The 19,575-nt window shown below is 44.3% G+C and overlaps 1 protein-coding gene across 6 annotated transcripts in view; it reads left to right on the top strand.

Moving 5' to 3' along the window:
- Positions 1-19,575, top strand: part of LOC140716884 (nectin-1-like) — a 539,485-nt gene that overhangs the window by 475,488 nt on the left and 44,422 nt on the right. For all 6 annotated transcript variants that reach the window (XM_073029909.1, XM_073029905.1, XM_073029910.1 and 3 more), the window contains exon 7: positions 9,241-9,322. In XM_073029909.1, the coding sequence (XP_072886010.1) occupies positions 9,241-9,322 (82 nt within the window). The remainder of the gene's footprint in view (positions 1-9,240; positions 9,323-19,575) is intronic.

Below are 19,575 nucleotides of genomic sequence, written 5' to 3'. Positions count from 1 at the left end.
CCGTGACATCTAGACAGAATTTCACCAAGTATGATACCAAGGCTCCCTGGTAATATTGAAGTCATAGAACGTAGAATATAGAACACTACATTCCTTGGATCCATGATGTTGTGCCGACCTTTTAACCTACTCTAAGATCAATATAACCCTTCTTTTCTACATAGTCTTCCATTTTTCTATCATCCATGTGCCTAACTAAGAGTTTCTTAAATGCCCCTGATGTATCTGTTTCTACCACCAAACCTGGCAGGGCGCTTCACACAATTACAAATCGCTGAGTAAAAAACATTCATCTGGGAGAAGGTCTCTGGCTGTCCATTTGATCTATGCCTCTTATCATCTTGTACAACTCTTATCAAGTCACCTCTCATTCTCTTTTGCTCCAAAGAGAAAAGCCCCAGCTCACTCAATCTATCTTCATAAGACATGCTCTCTAATCGAGGCAGCGTCCTGGTAAACCTCCTCTGCAGCTTCTACATCCTTCCCAAGTCAATAGGTATTTTATTTTATTTAGAGATACAGCTCATGCTGATGGGAGGGACATACAAGCTTCTTACAGAGAGCGCCAGAAATGAGCTCCGAACCCTGACACCTCAAGCTGTAATAGTGTCGCGCTAACCACTACACCACCGTGGCACCCCGTATCTAGGGAAAAGTACCGCCTTGAGTCATACCTCATACATAGGAAGTTAGTTGTGCAACTGGAGGTGCAAGACATAATTGCAGGAGTTCCTCAGGACAGCTTCCTCCAAGACCTCCTGATGGATACCATCACAAGTGGGGATGTTCACTCAGAATTGCACAGGGTTCAATTCCATTCATAAGTTCTCAGCAAATGAAGCAGCCCATGGGCTGAATGTTTACTTCACCAATAGTGGCCATCTTCAAGAGATTCTGGCCACCTATCCTTAACACTTAGTGATATTACTGTTGCCAAGTTACCTGGCATGGACACTCTGGAATGTTTCTAATGACCAGAGACTCCACTAAGCCAGCCGTATAAATGCTGTGTGGAGCGGTAAGAGTAGATCAGAGGTGGCAAATGACTTGCATCCTGACACTCGAAAGCCTTTCAACCACCTTCAGGGCACAGCTTAGGAGCAAGACAGAATATTAGCTACTCACATGGATGGGTAAGGTTCCAACAACTCTCAAGCTCAACAGCCCAAGTGACAGGTATCTCATTCCCATCTCAAATGCTTATTCCCTCCAACAGTTGTGCACAGACTATGCAGTGTGTATCAATGACAAAATGTGCTAAAATACAGGCAAAGGGTAATTGAATAACGCCCTCCCAAAGCCATAACCTTATCCAACAAGAATAGCTGTTGCATGAGAACACCGCCACCTACAGATCACCTTGCAAATCACCATCCTGACTTTGAAATATAATACTGGTCCTTCATAGTGAGTGGGCCTAAATCTTGGAATTCCCTTTCTAAGACGCTGTGGAAATACCTTTATAGGACCACAGTGGTTCAGGAAGGTGGCTCACCACCACTTTCTGAAGGATAATTGGGAATAGACAATAAATGCTGGTTTTAACAGTGCTGTCCAGATCTCAAACAATGCATAAGTGCCCAAGTCAATAGTAACGGAGATAAGTATAGATAAGTTCAGTGCCAATTAACATATACACAATCACAAATAAACTCATCTGCTGCCTTGATCTCTGAAATGGTGTGATTGAAAAATTGGTTCATAAGACCATAAGATAAAGGAGCAGAATTAGGCCTTTCTGGGGCTCTGCGTCCAGTGGGGTATATTCAGGCAAGTGATGCTGTCTTTGATCTAACCAAAATCATTTCATGGCAAAAATAAACAAGCTGTCTGAGAAACTCACCTGTGGAGGGAAACAGACAGTCTCGATGTTTAGGGTCTCGACCCAAAACATCGATTGTCCATTTCCTTCCAGTGTCCAAAATCAGAATTAGAACCATTTTTGTTGTCACTGACATATGTTGTGAAATGAGTTGCTTTGTGGCAGCGAGCGGTACCATGCAAGACATAAAAATAACCAAGTTGCAAAAAGACAAATAAATGAATAGTGCAATAGAGGAATAGTGTTCATGGGTTATTGTACCATTCAGAAATCTGATGGCAGAGGAGAAGAAGCTGTTCTTAAAACATTGAGTGTGGATCTTCGTGCTCCTGCACCACCTTGCCGATGGCAGCTATGAGAAGAGGGCATGTTCCAGATGATGAGGTTCCTTGATCGTTGGATGCCACCTTCTTCAGGCACTGTCTTTTGAAGGTGTCCTCAGTGTTGGAGAGGATCGTGCTGTATCGGGTCTGTACCCTCTTTTGATTCTGCACATTGGAGCTTCCATACCAGACGGTGATGCAATCCACGGTCTTCCTGTAGAAGTTTGTTGGAGTCTTTGATGACTCCAGTTTCCAGCAGCTGTCTTCTCGATATTCATAGGTTTGCCAAAGAGAAGTTGGACTTTCTGATCACTGTCGTACCCCACAGAATCTCAAGGTGTTCTGAAACCAAAACTAATGCCTGCCGTACAATGCAGGTACCCAATCATTGCTTCCCAGTAATAACCATTCATTTCTGTGTTGCTTTATTTAATTGAATGCCTTTAGGAAAGTCTCTGTCCCAATGATTTCCAGCCTGCTCATCTTTCACTGAGCTGAGTGGCTAGACAGCAAGAATTAATGCAGACCACTCCGATTTTTTACACTTTCCGCAGACAGCTTAGAGGGGACTACTTGTAACTTTTTGCTGGTACAGTTTCAAATAAAAGCTGACTTATTAGAAGTTAAGACTCAATTTCATGCTCCTTGCTCTTGATAAATTGCTGATGTTGTTACTTGTATCTCTATTGGTGCAGGGAAGCTGGTAATCTGAAAGGAATCAGATTTACCATCACCTTGATATATCGCCCTTCCAACGTGGAGCTGGGATAGGACTTGGTCCTGGGGCTGTGAGCGAGACACTATCTGTTTGACAAGGAGAGTGACTACTAACTAAATTTCACAAAGTTTCACAGAGTCTTCAACTGAGAATCTGTCTCTTTCTGGTGATAAATTGGAAAATTTATGAAATTATTGAGTCAGGAAAGTGGCTGTTCTCTCTGGAAGCACAGTGTAGACTCCAAGACATCTAATAACATTTGGAATTGAGCAGAATGTTACTTCAGTGTTACAAAATGTTGGTTAGACCACACTTATTCTGTACATTCCTGGTCGACATACTTCAGGAGGGTGTTATATATGCAAGGAGCAAGACTGACAATGGAGTAGTAGGATTAAACATTTTTACTGAGTTATGTTAGCCACGGTACACACTGGGCGACCAACAGGGTCCGCCAAGGTAAAAATGCGTGCACTCAAAAGTCCACGCAAAAAGAGAGAGCTTTCCACGCAAAGGAGGCCCAATTGAATCACCACACGATCAATCGGCTGCACGCACACCTGCCACATTCTCGCATTCGATCGATATGGTTCAGTAGGATGTGGTAGCAATAACGAGAGTGCAGAAGAAATTCACCAGGATGTAGTTAGAAGGAGAGATTGGATAAGCTGGGTTTACTTTCATTGGAACAGAGGAGGCTGAGGGGTGGCCTTATAGACGTCTATAAAATTATGAGGGGCATAGACAGGATGGATAGTCTGAATCGTTGTCCCAGGACGGGGGGGGGGGGGGCTAGAAATTCAGTGCAAAGTTTTAAGGTAAGAGGGAAGAAACTTAATGGAGATCTGAGGAGTAAGATTTTCATACAGAGTAGTGGTTATCCCAAACGAGATCGCAGAGAGGTGTTAGAAATAGATAAGATTACAACTTTGGAAAAAAAACATTTGGACAGTTACCTGGATAGCAAAAGCACAGATGGATATAGGCCTAATGTGGGCAAATTGGACAAGCATGGATAAGCACCATGGTCATTGTAAACAAAGTAGACTGAAAGGGTCTGTTTCTCTGTTGGCTGATTCTATGATTCAATAGCGAGGCATCAACATCTATAGCAATGACAGGACACCGGTATCCACACTGATAATAAATTTACTTTGAATCAGAATTAGATTTATTGTAACTGACACGTCATAAACATGTCATGTCCTGACAAAGGGTCTCGGCCCGAAACATCGACAGCGCTTCTCCCTATAGATGCTGCCTGGCCTGCTGCGTTCCACCGGCATTTTGTGTGTGTTGTTTGAATTTCCAGCATCTGCAGATTTCCTCGTGTTTGTCATAAAAGTTGTTGTTTTGTGGCAGCCATACAGTGCAGTGCATAATAATTTACTATAAGTTACAATAAGAATTATATATATGTATAAATAAATAGTGCAAAAAGAGAGGAAGATAATGATGTGGTGTTCATAGGTTCATTGACCATTCAGAAGTTTGATGGTGAAGGGAAGAAGCTGTTCCCGAATTACTTGAAGCCTCTAGAAGAGAATAAGTTCTCATATTCCCATTTTTTTCAATGTCATTGTAAGGGGTTGATCAGCACATTGAGTCAAGGCCAGTATCTGTAAACCCCGTCAGTCTCACTTCCCCACCTATCTTCCTGCAATCCATTCTATTTCACGCATGCACCAGCGGCCTCTGATTCTCCTGCTACCTGCCTACAGTAGAGGCAATTTACTTTAGCCAATTAACCTGTCAGTGTGTCTTCAAAATGGGGGAAGAGGACTGGAGTACCCAGTGGAAATCCACACATCACTGGGAGGACATGCAAACTTCACAGAAATAGCACAATAGATGAGTCATTGAAGCTGTGAGGCAGAAGCTCCTCAAGCTGCCCCACTGAACAGTCATCATGAGTTAATTGTCATAATTCCTGCCTCTTCCTCCAAATGAATATCTACCCAGATGTCTGTGCTCTTTCTTTTCTAACCTCTTGCTCATCTTTCATTTTGATCACACCAACATTGGCTGATGTGCCTTCACTAGCCTCAAACCTATCCCTGGCATTCAGTCTAACCCCCTCTGTCTCTCTTGCCCTTTCTCACCTCACAATCTTCTTAAAGCCTGTCCTCCTGTCCAGGCTGCTGGCCAATGGACTTCATGTCTCCTTACACACCTCAGAGTTAAATTGTATTTAATAATACCATCCATGAAGTGCCTAGGGCAATTTTAGCACAGGAAAACTGGTTTGAAAATGCAAGTTAATGCTATTGTAGTATTGGTAAACAGCACTGATGGATGTTTGTCCCTATGCAGTGTGAATCTGAAGAACCTACTTCTCAACAAGGATAAATCAATATTAAGAAAGGTTTTGAGAGCAGAAACAAGATTTTCTGTTTTTACTCTCATGAATCTTGCAGTTATACAGTTCAGTTCTGAAAAGTGAATATTTTACTCTGAGACAGACACACAATTAGTAACTCTGCATTGATATTCATTAATCCCCATGAACAGCTGAGGCTGTGTATAATAGCACAAACTGAGCAGAGGTTGGTACCACCAAATGGAATGTCCTGCAGCAAAGATTGGGTAGATTGGGTGTATATTTTCTGTAGATAAGAAGAAAGAGAAGTTATCTCACTGAAACCAATTTAATTTTTGATGAGTGCAGCAGGACTGTATTCCTCTAGCTGAGCAGTTGAGAAATGGGACCTTATCATTTCAGAATATGGGGTGACACACACAGGACTGAATAATAGAGACATACCGCACAGAAACAGACTCTTTGACCCATTGAGTTCACATTAACCATCAGTCACCCATTTACACTAATCCTATTTGATTCTCCCCACATTCCCTTCAACTTGCCTCAGATTCTTCTCCTACCACTACACACAAGTCAAGTTTGCTGTCATTTAACTACATACATGTACACCGTCAAACGAGACAACGTTTCCACAGACCAAGGTGTAAAGCACAGTAGTAACCACAACACACAATAACTTGGGAAAGTAAGAATAAAATCTACAAATCCATTACACATAAATAAACTAAAGTGCATAAATTAAATTTTGTAGGGTACAGTACAAATTACCTGGTGACACTTCGAATGGGATGAGGGAGGGAGTTCAGAAGCCTAATGGCCTGAGGGAAGAAACTGTTTCCCGTCCTGACCGTTCTTGTCTTTTTGCATCGGAGTCTCCTAACTGATGGCAGAAAGTCAAAGAGGATGCTGGATGGGTGGGTGGGACTAAGGGCCCTGTGTGCACAGTACTCTGATAAATGTCCCCGATGGATGGTAGGCAGACTCCTATCGTCCTCTCAGCCGTTCTCACAGATCTTTGCAGGGACTTCTGGTCTGATGCTCGAATGCTCCCATACCAGATGGAGATGCAACTCGTCAGGACGCCCTCAATGGTGCTCTGTAAAGCGCAGTTAAGGTTGAGTGGGGGCAGTTTTGCTCGCCTCAGTCTTCTTAGGAAGTGGAGGTGCTGGTGTGCCTTTTTGTTCAGGGAGGTGATAATAAGGGACCAGGCGAGGTTATCCGTGATGTGAACTCCCAGGAACTGGGTGCACTTAACTCTCTGTACGGAGAGGCCATGCCTGCATGGAGGGGCATGGTTCACCCATACCTTCCAAAAGTCCACACAATCATTTCCTTGGTCTTCTCCACATTCAGACTTAGGTTGTTGCTCCACTTCCTTTCTGTACTCTGACTCAAAAATCTTCATTGTTGAAAGATGAATCACTCAGCTGAGTAACAGAGAGAAATTACAATGGCCAATTAAATACCAGCCCACAATCTCTGGTCTGTGTCACAGGGAGATGCCCAGACTGCACACCAACAGAACCGAAGGCCAGGATTGATCCTGGGTCATGAGAACGTGAGGAAGCAGCTCTACCTGCTGTCCAGCAGTGCATTCAGGGGACTGTGAATCTTCCCTGAATCCGAGTACATTCATTGTTGGGATCAGTAGAGTTTTAGCCACAATGACAATCAGAAGACAGGTGAATGGAGCAGGAAAGTGGAGCTGGGGTAGATCAGCAGTGATCTTATTGAATGGCAGGGCAGGATCAGGGAGATATTTGAGACAATTGGTTCCTCCGTTGATTATGTTCTTCTGTCCCCATCTCCGCTTGTCACAATCCCACGCACTTGGGGAACAGTGTTTGGTAATGTAAGTTGGATTTTGTGGCCAGATTCTCCAAGTTGACTGATCATGTCATTTGTACAATAAGAAAAGGAAAGTTGATAAATTATATGTGGAGGCGTTAATTAAAGTCTAATAGTGGGAGAGGGAATTATTAATTGCTTGTCTATTCCTCAACATCAACCCTCCCTCATACCATACGCCTGCTCTCCTTACCCAATACTCTAAAAATCCTCAGCCCATTATGTGCCCTTCCTCACATCTACCCCACTCCATACATCCATCCATCATCGCCTTTCCATATGTCAGTCTTCACCCCCTCATTTTTTATTCTCCTGCACACCATCCTTCTTACTGTGTACCCCCACTCCCTCACTCTCCTGCAGCCTCTTCTCACCTCCAGACCTCTTATCCCACGTACACCCTTTATCTCTTCCTCCACCCCAACCCTCCTGTGCATCTCCTCACCCTCCACCTCAAATCAGTACTTCATCATCCTTCCACACTCTCCACCTTGAGAGGCAGGTACTGTTTACCCAGACGAATTGGTTTCATTGATGTCTCTAATTCCTTGTCTTTTTCATTTTCTCTCTGGGCTTTCCACGTGGAAATTCCATTGGAACCCATGATTGCTTATAAAGTGGTCTGGCTTCACTCTCTTTGCAGATACCCAAGTCTTTTCTGTGTCTTAAATGCTCCACTAGTTGTTGACAGACAATAGCAGAATTATTCCTGTTTCTGAAGTGGAGTTAACTGTGGAGTTTTCTCATCATCTCACATACATCTGGTGCCAGCTCCTAAACAAATGCATTGATATTTCTCAACATAAGAGATTTTGTGGATGCTGGAAATTCAGAGTAACACTTATAAAATGCTGGAGGAATTTAGCAAGTCAGGCAGCATCCACAGAGAGGAATAAACAGTTGATGTTTTGGGCCAAGTCCCTTCATCAGGACCTGATCAGAATCAAAATCAGAATCAGGTTGATTATCACCAACTTGTGTTGTGAAATTTGTTCACTTTACAGCAGCAGTACAATGCAATACATGACCTTATAGGAAAAAACTGTGAATTGCAGTATATGTATATCAATAGTTAAATTAAATAAGTAGTGCAAAAACATAAATTAAAAAAGTAGTGAGGTAGTGTTTATGGTTTCTTTATCCATTCAAAAATTGGATTGCAGATGGGAAGAAGCTGTTCCTGAGTCACTGAGTGTGTGCCTTCAGGCTTCTGTACCTCCTTCCTGATGGTAACAATGAGAAAAGGGCATGCCCTGGGTGGTCGGGGTCCTTAATGATGGACGATCACTTTTTGAGGCACCACTCCTCAAAGATGTCCTGGATACTAGGAAGGCTAATACCCATTACGGAACTGACCGATTTTACAATTCTCTGCAGCTTGCTTCAATCCTGTGCAGTTGCCCCCCACCCTCCCCCAATACCAGACAGTGATGCAGCCAATCAGAGTGCTCTTCACGGTACATCTGTAGAAATGTTAGGTGACATTCCAAACTCCTCAAACTCCTAATGAAATGTAGTCGCTTTCTTGCCTTCTTTATATCTTTATGAAGGGTCTTGGCCCGACACATTGACTGTTTATTCTTCTCCATGGATGCTGTCTGACCTGCTGAGTTCCTCCAGCATTTTGTGTGTGTTGCCTTGATCTTTTTCCCTCTGTTTCAGAGAGCGGTCCTCCATTTCTCTATAATTCTGCGGTCAGTTATACTTTGCCCAGAGGCACTCATGCACATAGATTGTTATTAGGCACTATCTGAGAGACGGCGTGTTAATTTCATTACAATCCCTCATCTGTCTCTGGGCATACCGCTTGGGTCACTGAAATAGAGAAGTGTTAGCCTGTAATATTGGCTTGGTATCTCAGTGGGTGTATGAGCTTTAACCTGTGATCCTAGCTGTCACTCAACATTTATTGGCAATTAGAGCATTTGATTTAGGCCAAACAGCAGTGACTCCGAATTAACAGAAATTAATGCAGGTTTATGAAATATCCCAGGTTTGTCTCCAGGGTGTGAATAGGATATAGTAGGGACTGCTGTTATACTAATGGTTTGTACTCTGGCTGGAGTGAGGGTCATTTGGATGGCACCCTGGTAATAAAATCAATTTTTTTAAAAGGTGAAATTGATTCACATTCCAGCGTTGAGCAGAAGTCTCCGCAATGGTTGCAGCTCCTGAACTGAAATGTTTATCTTTCTGCCACAAACAGGATTGATTTGCCACCATCCCATAAACCTCCACCTCCTGAAAAGAAGACTGAGATGAAAGACCTGACAGCGGATGATATCCAGGTAACAATGGCATGCAACTGCTAACTACCACCGTTGAGTAAGGTAACCGTTAGCATGTGGGGCAAATGGGTAAACGCTGTGCTGACATACCCCAGAATGTAGGAGGCTATGCAGGCCACTCAGAGGAACAGGAGCTTTCTTGGGTGGGTTCATTATGCAACCTCAGCTTTGGCACTGCACCACCAATTCACCTATAGTCCTGGGCACAGGTATTGTACATAACTCTGGAAACTCACTCTAAGAGGAAATCAGAACTTTGATAAGATGCAGCAGAGACTTTGTCCAATCATACCGTAGATGAGGGATTTTAGTTTGCAGGACTTATCTTCCTGGAGCAAGTTAAAGAAAACTGTTGAAAATTATCAGGTGGATGGATATCAGGAGAAACTGTTTCCATTAGTTGAAGGCTCATGATCAGATGAGAGGGCAGAGCAGTGAAATAACTGGCAAAAATCCTCGGGTGAAATGAAGACTTTAATGAGTAAGTTGTTTTGAGCTGGAATTCATTCCTTGAAGCAGTGTTGGAAGCAGATTTAATAGTAACTTTTAAACATTCATTAGATGAATATTTCAAAAAGAGAATCTTGCAGGTCAATGAAGAAAAGGCAGGAATGAATTGGGTATCTTTGGCAGAGAGCCAGCATGGCACTATGGGCTGAATAACCTAATGCAGTGTGGTATCCATATATGTGTGCACGTATCAGTCTGATTAATTTCCATCCATGAAGTGAGGAAGGAGAGGAGGAAGAGAACCCTGGGGTTATGCCAGTGGATAGGCCCGGATTGTGGCAGCACAGGCAACAGATTTTGAAGGGAAGTGTGTGCAATGTTAACGTTCAGCTCTGTCGTTCAATTAGCATGGCTCTTCTGCATGGTAGTTCCACCCTTGGTTCCTAATCCCACCCAACAAAAGGAGAACGAAGCATGCAATAAATCAGCGATTGAAAGGGAAACGATACATTACCATTTAATTGTCATTCAGTGGTTTGGTCAACCTAGAGGGCTCCCTTGTTCTTGCCCTTTGCCCATATAATATAAAGCACCAGCTCAGCTATGTATACAGCTTAAGTTGAAACCGGTCTTCATGCAGCCATGATTAAATGAGAAAGTCTGGGTGTCTTGATTCAATGGGCAAAACTCTTTAATTGGACTGTACCGTTGCAAGCGTAGTACTTCCTAACTTGCTGATTAAAATGAGAGGTGGCAGTCAAGGATCTTGCAGCTACAGTTAAGAGACATGGTAGCGTCCCCAATACGCAGTGTCTCCATCACCAAAAGTAGTCCTTTACGGATTGTAGGATCTTGATGTCGATTCACTGTTGCATTTCTCGACATTGCAGTGGCCGCTAATCATCAAGGGCTGAACTTAAGTACCTGTGAGAGGCTTTGGCACATCCTGAGGTGGGGGAGGCACTTTGGATGTGCGGATTCCCCCCGCGTGCACTTCACTGTCCATCATCTGGTTTCCTTCTTTCTCTGATTTCACCACAGGCCCTTCCCTTTCAGTTGCAGTATTCAGACGTCATGTTTGTTTTGATTCCAGAGGGTGGATGTGACCATATTTTCCAACCTGTCCCCAGCACTATTGGGTTACAGGCTGTGTTACCCAGGGAACTAGCTCATCAAATGCTTGTAAATATTTAATAAACCACTGTTTCCTGGTTTGTAAGATAGGCACACGATTTCTGGACTTCTGTCTGTAGTGTCAGTTGGCTCTTTGTGTCGCTGCAATTCACAGAGGGAGAGCACAGTACAGAACTGGTTAAACAGCATTACTGGTACAACAATATATTACACTCAGTTATTTAAGGTGCACTTATATATACTGTATAATCAATTTGCTAAGTGTGAATAATCTGATACCAGTACAACTACTGCATCCAAAATGCATGAGTACAATTAGTAGAAAAAGAAAATTGGTCATTGCTGAACTTTACCTCACCTCAGCCAGACTCTCCACGGTACTGATTCTCTCTAGGCTACAGTTCCATAACCACTAACAGTAATAGTGGTGCAGTTTCATGCTAACTGACTCCCTGTAGGGGACGTGGCCATGGTGACTGTCTTGAGCGTCCAATTCCATACTACTCTGAGGATCGTCACCTTGTGGTGAAGGGGCTTGAGAGCGCGAGAGCAGTCCCGTTTAGAGTTTAGCCATCTGGCACTTAGCTCCTGGTCGGGTCACAAATGGTGGAAGGGGGAGGGTCAAGGGGGACATTCCAGACAACGAGCGATCCAACTAAGACCTCAGCGGTGGAGCTGGTGGAGGATGATGACACATCACGATGGCAGTGAAGGTGGAGGAAGGCTGCAGCAGTGAAAGGTCCCCAGTCATCTTGCACTCCATGCCACTGGACCCCGACCTTGATCTGTCAAAGACTGTGTGGCGGCTGCTCGTGCATCAGCCTCCCCACGTTTCCCATAGGCATTCTTCATTAAGGGAATCCACCCTAATGTCCCAGAATAAGTCCTGTGGCACCCAGATCAGCTCTACAGCCACCTGAAGACCCACCAGTAGACAACCCCTTAGGTGCATATCATACTCGACATGAGTGATCGCACTACTAGAGTTTCATAACTACTAACTGAAATGGTGTACAAGCTCATCGCCATTGATTGGGACAGTGGAATTATTCCTCAGTACTGACTATCACTGAGGTCCAGATCTACGGGCATGGACTGTTGCTGGGATACATTTTCACTGGTGCTCGCTCTCTGGAGTACAGTTTGGTATGGCCCCCCAATCCTAAGAACTTCCTACAGGGGCACAATTGAGAGCGTCCTGACTGGCTGCATCACTGCCTGGTATGGGAACTGTACCTCCCTTAATCGCAGGACTCTGCAGAGAGTGGTGTGGACAGCCCAGGGCATCTGTAGTTGTGAACTTCCCATGATTCAGGACATTTACAGGGACAGGTGTGTAAAAAAGGCCTGTAAGATCATTGGGGACCCGAGTCACCCCAGCCACAATCTATTCCAGCTGCTACCATCCGGGAAGCGGTACCGCAGCATAAAAGCCAGGACAAACAGGCTCTGGGACAGCTTCTTCCACCAGGCCATCAGACTGATGAACTCACGCTGATTTGAGTGTACTCTATATTACACTGACTGTTCTATTTATTATAAATTACTATGATTGCACATTGCACATTTAGACGGAGACATAATGTAAAGATTTTTTCTCCTCATGCACGTGAGGGATGTAAGAAATAAAGTCAATTCAGTTCATTTCCCCAAACACTGACTGTCACTGGCACCACTCTTACAGAGGTCCATTTCTATGAACACTGACTTTCATTGTAGTACAGTTCCACGTGAGTTGTATGTTTCCACTGGCATTGACTCTCACTAAGACACTGTTCAAAGGCAATGATTTTCATTGACTCCAAGCAGTCAGCTGGTTTTACTGCTGTTTGTTGGGGGATAAATAATGACTCCAAACTCTGGCTCTATACTCGAGCCCTTCTTCTGAATAATGCCTTGGGATCTCTTGTACCTGCTGTGAGGGTTGATGGAGAGTTTGGTTTTGATCTAGAAGATGGCACTGCCAGCAATGCAAAGAGAAGAGTGGCTGAGAGGGATACGGGCCAAATGCAGGCAAATGGGATTAGTATAGATAGGCATTTGGGATGGCATGGATGAATTGGGCCAAAGGGCCTGCCTCCAGACTGGATTACTGAATGCGGCACAGTCTCAATACGACACTGGAATGGCGGACTGGATGTTTGTGCTGAGTGACACTTGAACTTGCACTCTAAGGGGTGTGCGCTACAGAGCCTCAGCCAATTCTACTTGCTCACTTTGATCCTGATGGCTTGTTCAAAAAGATCTGGCCCATTCTCCAAGCACTTGGAACTAGCACTTTTTAATATACCACTCAGCTGTGACCACTGGCAGTTTTTGCTGTCTTCCTCATGTTCCCTGATGGCTACGGCAGCTCAGTGATCCAGTATCCTCTCTCCAACAACTGAGGCAGCTTCTCTCAGCCACAGGGAACTGGCTTCCCACTGGCTGCTTCCCTGCTGGAGCAAGATGAGTGCAAGATGATCAAGGGTTGATCAGCTGAACTGTAAAAGAAACAGATAAGGGAGATTGCTAATGAGCAATAAAATAACAAAATATATCATGGCAACGAACATTTCTTCAAATAGAAAGCACTACATGCTGTTAAATAAAGGATCAGTCCCACAGAATGGAGCCAGTTGCACTGAATGCAACACTTACAGGATAAAAGAACATTGTTGTCTCAGGTAGACATTTTCTTCTGGAGGCACTTCCAGCTTCCAAACAGTTTCTTATCTCCCTCCAGAGATAAAACTTGAATTTTCCATCCAGATTTCCAATAAAGCACAGGTTTTGCCCATTCAGCTTTCTAAGGAGAAAAGATTACTGACACAGTTTTTTCAGGCCTTGCCTGTGATTCAGCAAGTATTGGTCTCGCCTTTTGAATTATGTAAGTACACAGGAGCAGGAACAGAGTATCCAGTACATTCCCTGAGACCATAAGATATAGGAGCAAAATTAGGTCATTCAGCCCATCAAGTCTGCTCCTCCATTCCATCACGGCTGATTTATCATTCCTCTCAATCCCATTCTCCTGCCTTCTCCCCGTATCCTTTGATACCATTACTAATCAAGAATGTATCAACCTCTGCATTAAATATATCCAATGATTTAATCTCCACAGCTTTGCTATGCCCACACCTCAGGTTTGACCAGCTTGACCTGAGAAAAAAAAAATAATGATAATAATAAATAAGCAATAAATATCAAGAACGAAAATTGTAGAGTCCTTAAAAGTGAGTCCATAGGTTGTAGAATCTGTTCAGCGATGGAGCAAGTGAAGTTATCTCCTTTGGTTCAAGTGCCTGATGGCTGAGGGTTAATAACTGTTCCTGAACCTTGTGCTGTGAGTCCTGAGGCTCCTGAACCTCCTTCCCGATGGCAGTAGTGAGAAGGGAGCATGGACTGGGTGGCGAGGGTGTGTGGTGATGGATACTGCTTTCCTGCGACAGTGCTCCGTGTAAATGTGATCAATGGCACAAAAACAGACCCTTCGGCCAACTGAGACTGCAGCAATCATGAAGCATCCATTTTCCAAATGTCATTTTATTCTCCCACCACCCCCAATGCACCTCCTGTTTCTACCAATCAGTGGGTGCAATTCACAGTGGCTAATTAACTGACCATCTTGGGCATCATTGGGACACTGGAGGAACCTGGAACACAGGTAAAGGGAAAATGGACAGACTCCACACAGACAGCACCCAAAGTCAGGTTTTAACCTTGAGCCCTGAAGGTGGAAGGTAGAAGCGCTACTGACTGCTCCGCTGTGCCACCTTTGTACAGAATTAAGATTAAAGGTTAAAGATTAAAGATGAAAGGTTAGCTTTATTTGTCATGTGTACATCAAAACATACGGTGAAACATACGTTTGCATTAACGACCAACACAGTCCATATACGAGCCGGGGGGCAGCCCGCAAGTGCCACCATGCTTCCGGCACCAAATAGCATGCCCACAACTTACCAGCCTTAACCCATACATCTTGAAACCTGGAGCATCCCAAAGGAAACCCGTGAGACTAGAATATTAAAGCAAGGATGTAATGCTGAGGCTTCGTAAGGCACTGGGGAGGCCTCACTTGTGAGCAGGTCTGGGCCCATTATCTAATGAGATGGCACTGGAGAGGGTTCAAAGGAGGTTCACAAAAATGATTCCGGGATTGAAAGGCTTATCGTATGAAGAGTGTTTGATGGCTCTAGGCCTGTACTCATTGGATTTCAGATAAATGAGGGGGGAGCTCATTGAAACCCATCGAATGTTGAAAGGCTTTGATGGAGTGGATGCGGAGAGGATGTTGCCTATGGTGGGAGAGTCTAGGACCAGAGGATGCAGCCTCAGAATAGAGGGGCATCCTTTTAGAATAGAGATGAGGAGGAATTTCTTTAGCCAGTAAGTGGTGAATCTGGGGAATTCTTTGCCACAGGCAGCTGTGAAGGGTATATTTAAGGCAGAGACTGATAAGTTCTTGATAGTCGGGGCATGAAGGGATACAGGGAGAAGGTAGGAGATTGGGGCCGTGAAGGGAAAAGGATCAGCCATGATGGAATCACAGAGCAGAATCGATGGGCCATAAGGCCGAATTCTGCTCCTATATCTTATGGCCTTATGGTCATGGGGAGAAACACAAATTCCTTAAAGACTGCGGTGGGAATTGAACCACAGTTGCTGGTCACTACCGCTGTAATAGAATTTATGCTAAGCGCTACGTTACTGTGCCAACCACTTCATCCAAGGGAATTTTAGCTCATAAACCTTATTTGGATTATGTCCAGTGCAAAGGTGCTTTCCTTATCAAAAAGACTAAAATTTTTTGCTGTTTTCCTTGTATGATCGCAACAACACTCTGTACGGTTGTAGCAAGATTTTCCTACCTTTATACCATTTTCTTTGCAGTTAAGGCCTTGGGTTAAAGTGCCAATGCATTGGTTCACACAGACTCCAGACATACCTTCTGAGTGTCTCACTGCGGCTTTTGGAAAAGCTACCTTTCCCATGCTTGTAGAGTTCACTGGATCAAATTGGAATCCTCAACCCACTGCACAGGAGATGATCACCTTCACCCTGCTCTATGCAGGGGTTTGCTAAGCACAAATGTCTGCCTGCATTTCCTACACTGGTTAGTCTAACCCTACTACAGCACCCGTGACTCAGGCTCAAGTCTGCCTCTGTCTGTAAGGAGTTTGTACGTTCTCCCCGTGACCACGTGGGTTTCCACTGGGTGCTGCGGATCCCACCCCCATTCCAAAGACGTACAGGTTAGTAGGCTAATTGGTCACATGGGTGTAATTGGGCGGCGTGGGTTCGTTAGGCTGGAAGGGCCTGTTATCACGCTGTGTCTCTGAGGTAAATTTAAAACTCGGCGCGCAAAACTCTTTGGAATATCCTGGATTGTTAATGGCGATATTTGAATGCAGTCGGCTGTTGGCAGACGTGTTGAGAGTTTTTAGTTTCCTTTCACAAGCTTGAGATGGTGCTGTGAAACATAGGGCCCAGCGACAGAGCCGGTCAAAGTGGATGCAAAGGCTGGGAAAGGTAGAGCTAGATAGATATCACCCTACCTGAAGTGGAGAGACCCTCTCAGCTCCTGTGCACTCACCTGCACCAGCTGTCACGTTGAGCTGGATACCTGCTCTGAGTTCTTTCTGCTGTGGATCGGGTGTACCCCCGGTATTCGGACGCTCCACTGGGTTCCAGACAGTCTGCTGACGTCTGGGCACTCCCCCAGTGTCTGCCAGCCCACCCTGACTCCTGTCATTCTCCGAGCACGTCCGAGATCTCAGTGCCCTTGTATTCGGGACACTGCTGCCTGCAGTTTGTGTCCAGTGAGCACCCATAATGTTGGGCATTCTTCCTGTACCAGGGCATCCTTTTCTTTCTCCCATTATCAGATCATTTAGGCCTGTGACTAGAGGCACTCTCCCATTACCTGTTGCTGTTTTAAGGGCCGGTCTCGCCGTACCTGGGCACAACCCTGGTGTCTGGAAGTCTGCCAACCTCTGGGCAGTCTCTCAGAATCTGCGAGTTCTGTCAGTGTGTGGGCTCTCCACTTTGTCCCGGCACATACGTGCAGCCTGCTGTCTGATCAGAACGCCAATCTCTGAGCCCGGCCCAATATCTCGATATCTGGTCACTAACCCTGTATTTTAGCACCCCCAGGACATAAAAGAGCATAGGAGCAGGCCCCATGACCCAAGACATCTATGCCAAACTCAGTGCCAAATTAAACCAACTGCTCTTGCCTCCACATGAACCATTACTCTCTTTTACCTGATATTTACATATCTATCTAAAACCTCTTAAACACCTCCATCATATCTGCTTCCACCACCACCCTTGACAGTAGGCTCCAAGCAGCCTCCACACCCCGTATAACAAATTTGCTCTGCAAAAACCCCTTTAAGTTTTCCCCCTCTTACTGACTGGTTCCCAGGGAACAAAAGAGTGACCAATGCTAATTTGACCATGTCCCTGGATATCTCCTCCAAGGACTCACGAACAAAGCTATAGTCATTCTGAGTGGAGGCCACCAGCAACTGCCCAGAACAGACACCGTAGAAATGATAAACATGGGGAACCTGCTCTGGAAGGTTCAGGCAAAATATTTTACTCCTTTGTCAGGAAAATTGATTAGCTACAGAAAGGGTTATAAATAGGGAAGCATGCTCCGTTTGAGCAAGTTCATTTGCAGTCTGTGTATCTCAAATGCAAAGTCTGACAAGGACAAACTGTGCCTCTTTTATGGAATAAAATGACTTGTTACTTTACTGAAAAGCGTGTAGTTGGAAATCACAGAGCTAGACTGAAGAATCTTTTAGGGTGCATGCTTCACCGCAGTGTCTATAATGCTTCTCAATGGCAGCCACTGCATTCGATCTGGCTCCTTACGAGGGTTAGGCTTCACTATTCTCATTGTGACTCGGATCCTGACTTCGCCAGTGTGGCAGAGAGCCCCACTCACTATTACTAGTGACTAAATCCCTTTTCACCATCAGCAGTGACTCCGATTTCGTTCACTATCACCAGTGCATCTGGTGTAGCTCTGGAAGTGCTTCACTCTTCCTGTTGTGGCTGTGAATGATACCAGTGGCATTGCCTCCTGAGCAGTGTTCGTCAGTCTGTTCATTATTACCAGAGCTGGTAATTGATCCTACCCACCATCCACAACGCTAAGAATCCTAGTGAGACGTGAAACCTTGTTCTCACCAGAACCACATGGAGTTGGGTATCTTCTGCTCTGTGTACCTTGATACCACTTGGGCATTGAATAGATTTAGCCAATGAAACCTCGGGAAACTCAGTATTTTCCAAAAAGACAGTCAACTGTTAATGATCGATTTCTTCATCAGATACCCACTAATGGATCACTTTTACCATGGACTTTTCTCAGTGGAATGTACAGTTCTTGGAATTACGAAATGATACATTAACATCTGCAGATACATCATATCCCCTGTCAAAATACAGACTTTCTGAGATCAATCAGCAATCATTTATTTTTAGATTCGGATTCATTAATTTATCATAGGTGCATCAAAACGTACAGTGAAATGCATTGTTTGTGTTAACAACCAACACAACCTAAGGATGTGCTGGGGTCAGCCAGTAAGGGTCGTCACACATCCTGGCACCAACATAGCATGCTCACCATGTTCAGCAGCAAAACCGGGCCCGTTCCTCTCTCCACTTTTTAAGTGATACACTTGAAGAAGTTAATGGGTTTCCTCACATTCAGGACAGTGGATTATTGAGAGCAGGTTTTACTGGTCCCAGCAGTGCTCAGTAAGATAGCATGAGGCATTCTCAGGGAAGGCCGAAGTCAAATGTACGAGCTGCATCAGTTTTCTGTAAAGAGCCTCGGGGAAGAGCTGCTTACAGTGGCCAGAGAGACAGAGAGAAAGATAGAAAGATGGAAAGATAGATTGATATAGGTTAGAGAAAAACTCCAGGCAGGAAGTCTCATGGTGAAACTATCGCTATGACATTTAATTTCTGCTCAGTACTTAATTAAATTACTGGCCACAATTGAAGCAAATTGCTAATAAGCATCTCATTTAAAATAGAGGTGGGGAATTAGAATAGCTGCTGATTAGATTTATTGGGATGAAATCAATGATTCAATCACTTGGGGCCAAACCACAATTATCATACTTACATCAAAGGTTCCCATATTCTTCTGGAGTCACAGGAGGCTGCAGATGCCTGAGTAACTCAGTAGATCAGCTGAAGGGCCTCGACCTGAAAAATCGACAGTCTATTTCCCTCTATTGGATGCTGCCTGACCCCCTGAGTTCCTCCAGCATCTTCTGTGTTGCTCCCTTACTCTTCTGTTTTATAGGTTATGCCTTGTCAAATAATATTGTGGGAATTTATAGCCCTTTGGGAGGACATTCAGGCCAAGTGGCAGCACCCACATGTTGTCTCTGAACACCCAAGACATCACTAATGCATCAAAGGAACAATATCAAACAAAATTTGACACAACCATTTTTTTTAAATTAGTTTTTCAAAACATTTTACAAAATTAAAAACCCCAAATCCCAATGAGGAGCATTAATACAGAGCAAGGTTAAGCATACAATAACAATATGCTACAAAGGAAGAGAATTTAACAAAAAAGCACCTAAATTAAAGACAAGTGAGCTTAGTGTCCTCCCCAAGCCCCACAACACAAGAAAAAAAAACAACAA

The sequence above is a fragment of the Hemitrygon akajei genome, chromosome 26 (assembly GCF_048418815.1).
Source record: "Hemitrygon akajei chromosome 26, sHemAka1.3, whole genome shotgun sequence".
Classification (NCBI taxonomy): Eukaryota; Metazoa; Chordata; class Chondrichthyes; order Myliobatiformes; family Dasyatidae; genus Hemitrygon; species Hemitrygon akajei.
Note: the sequence above shows the minus strand (reverse complement) of the source record. Positions and strands in the feature narration are given on the sequence as shown.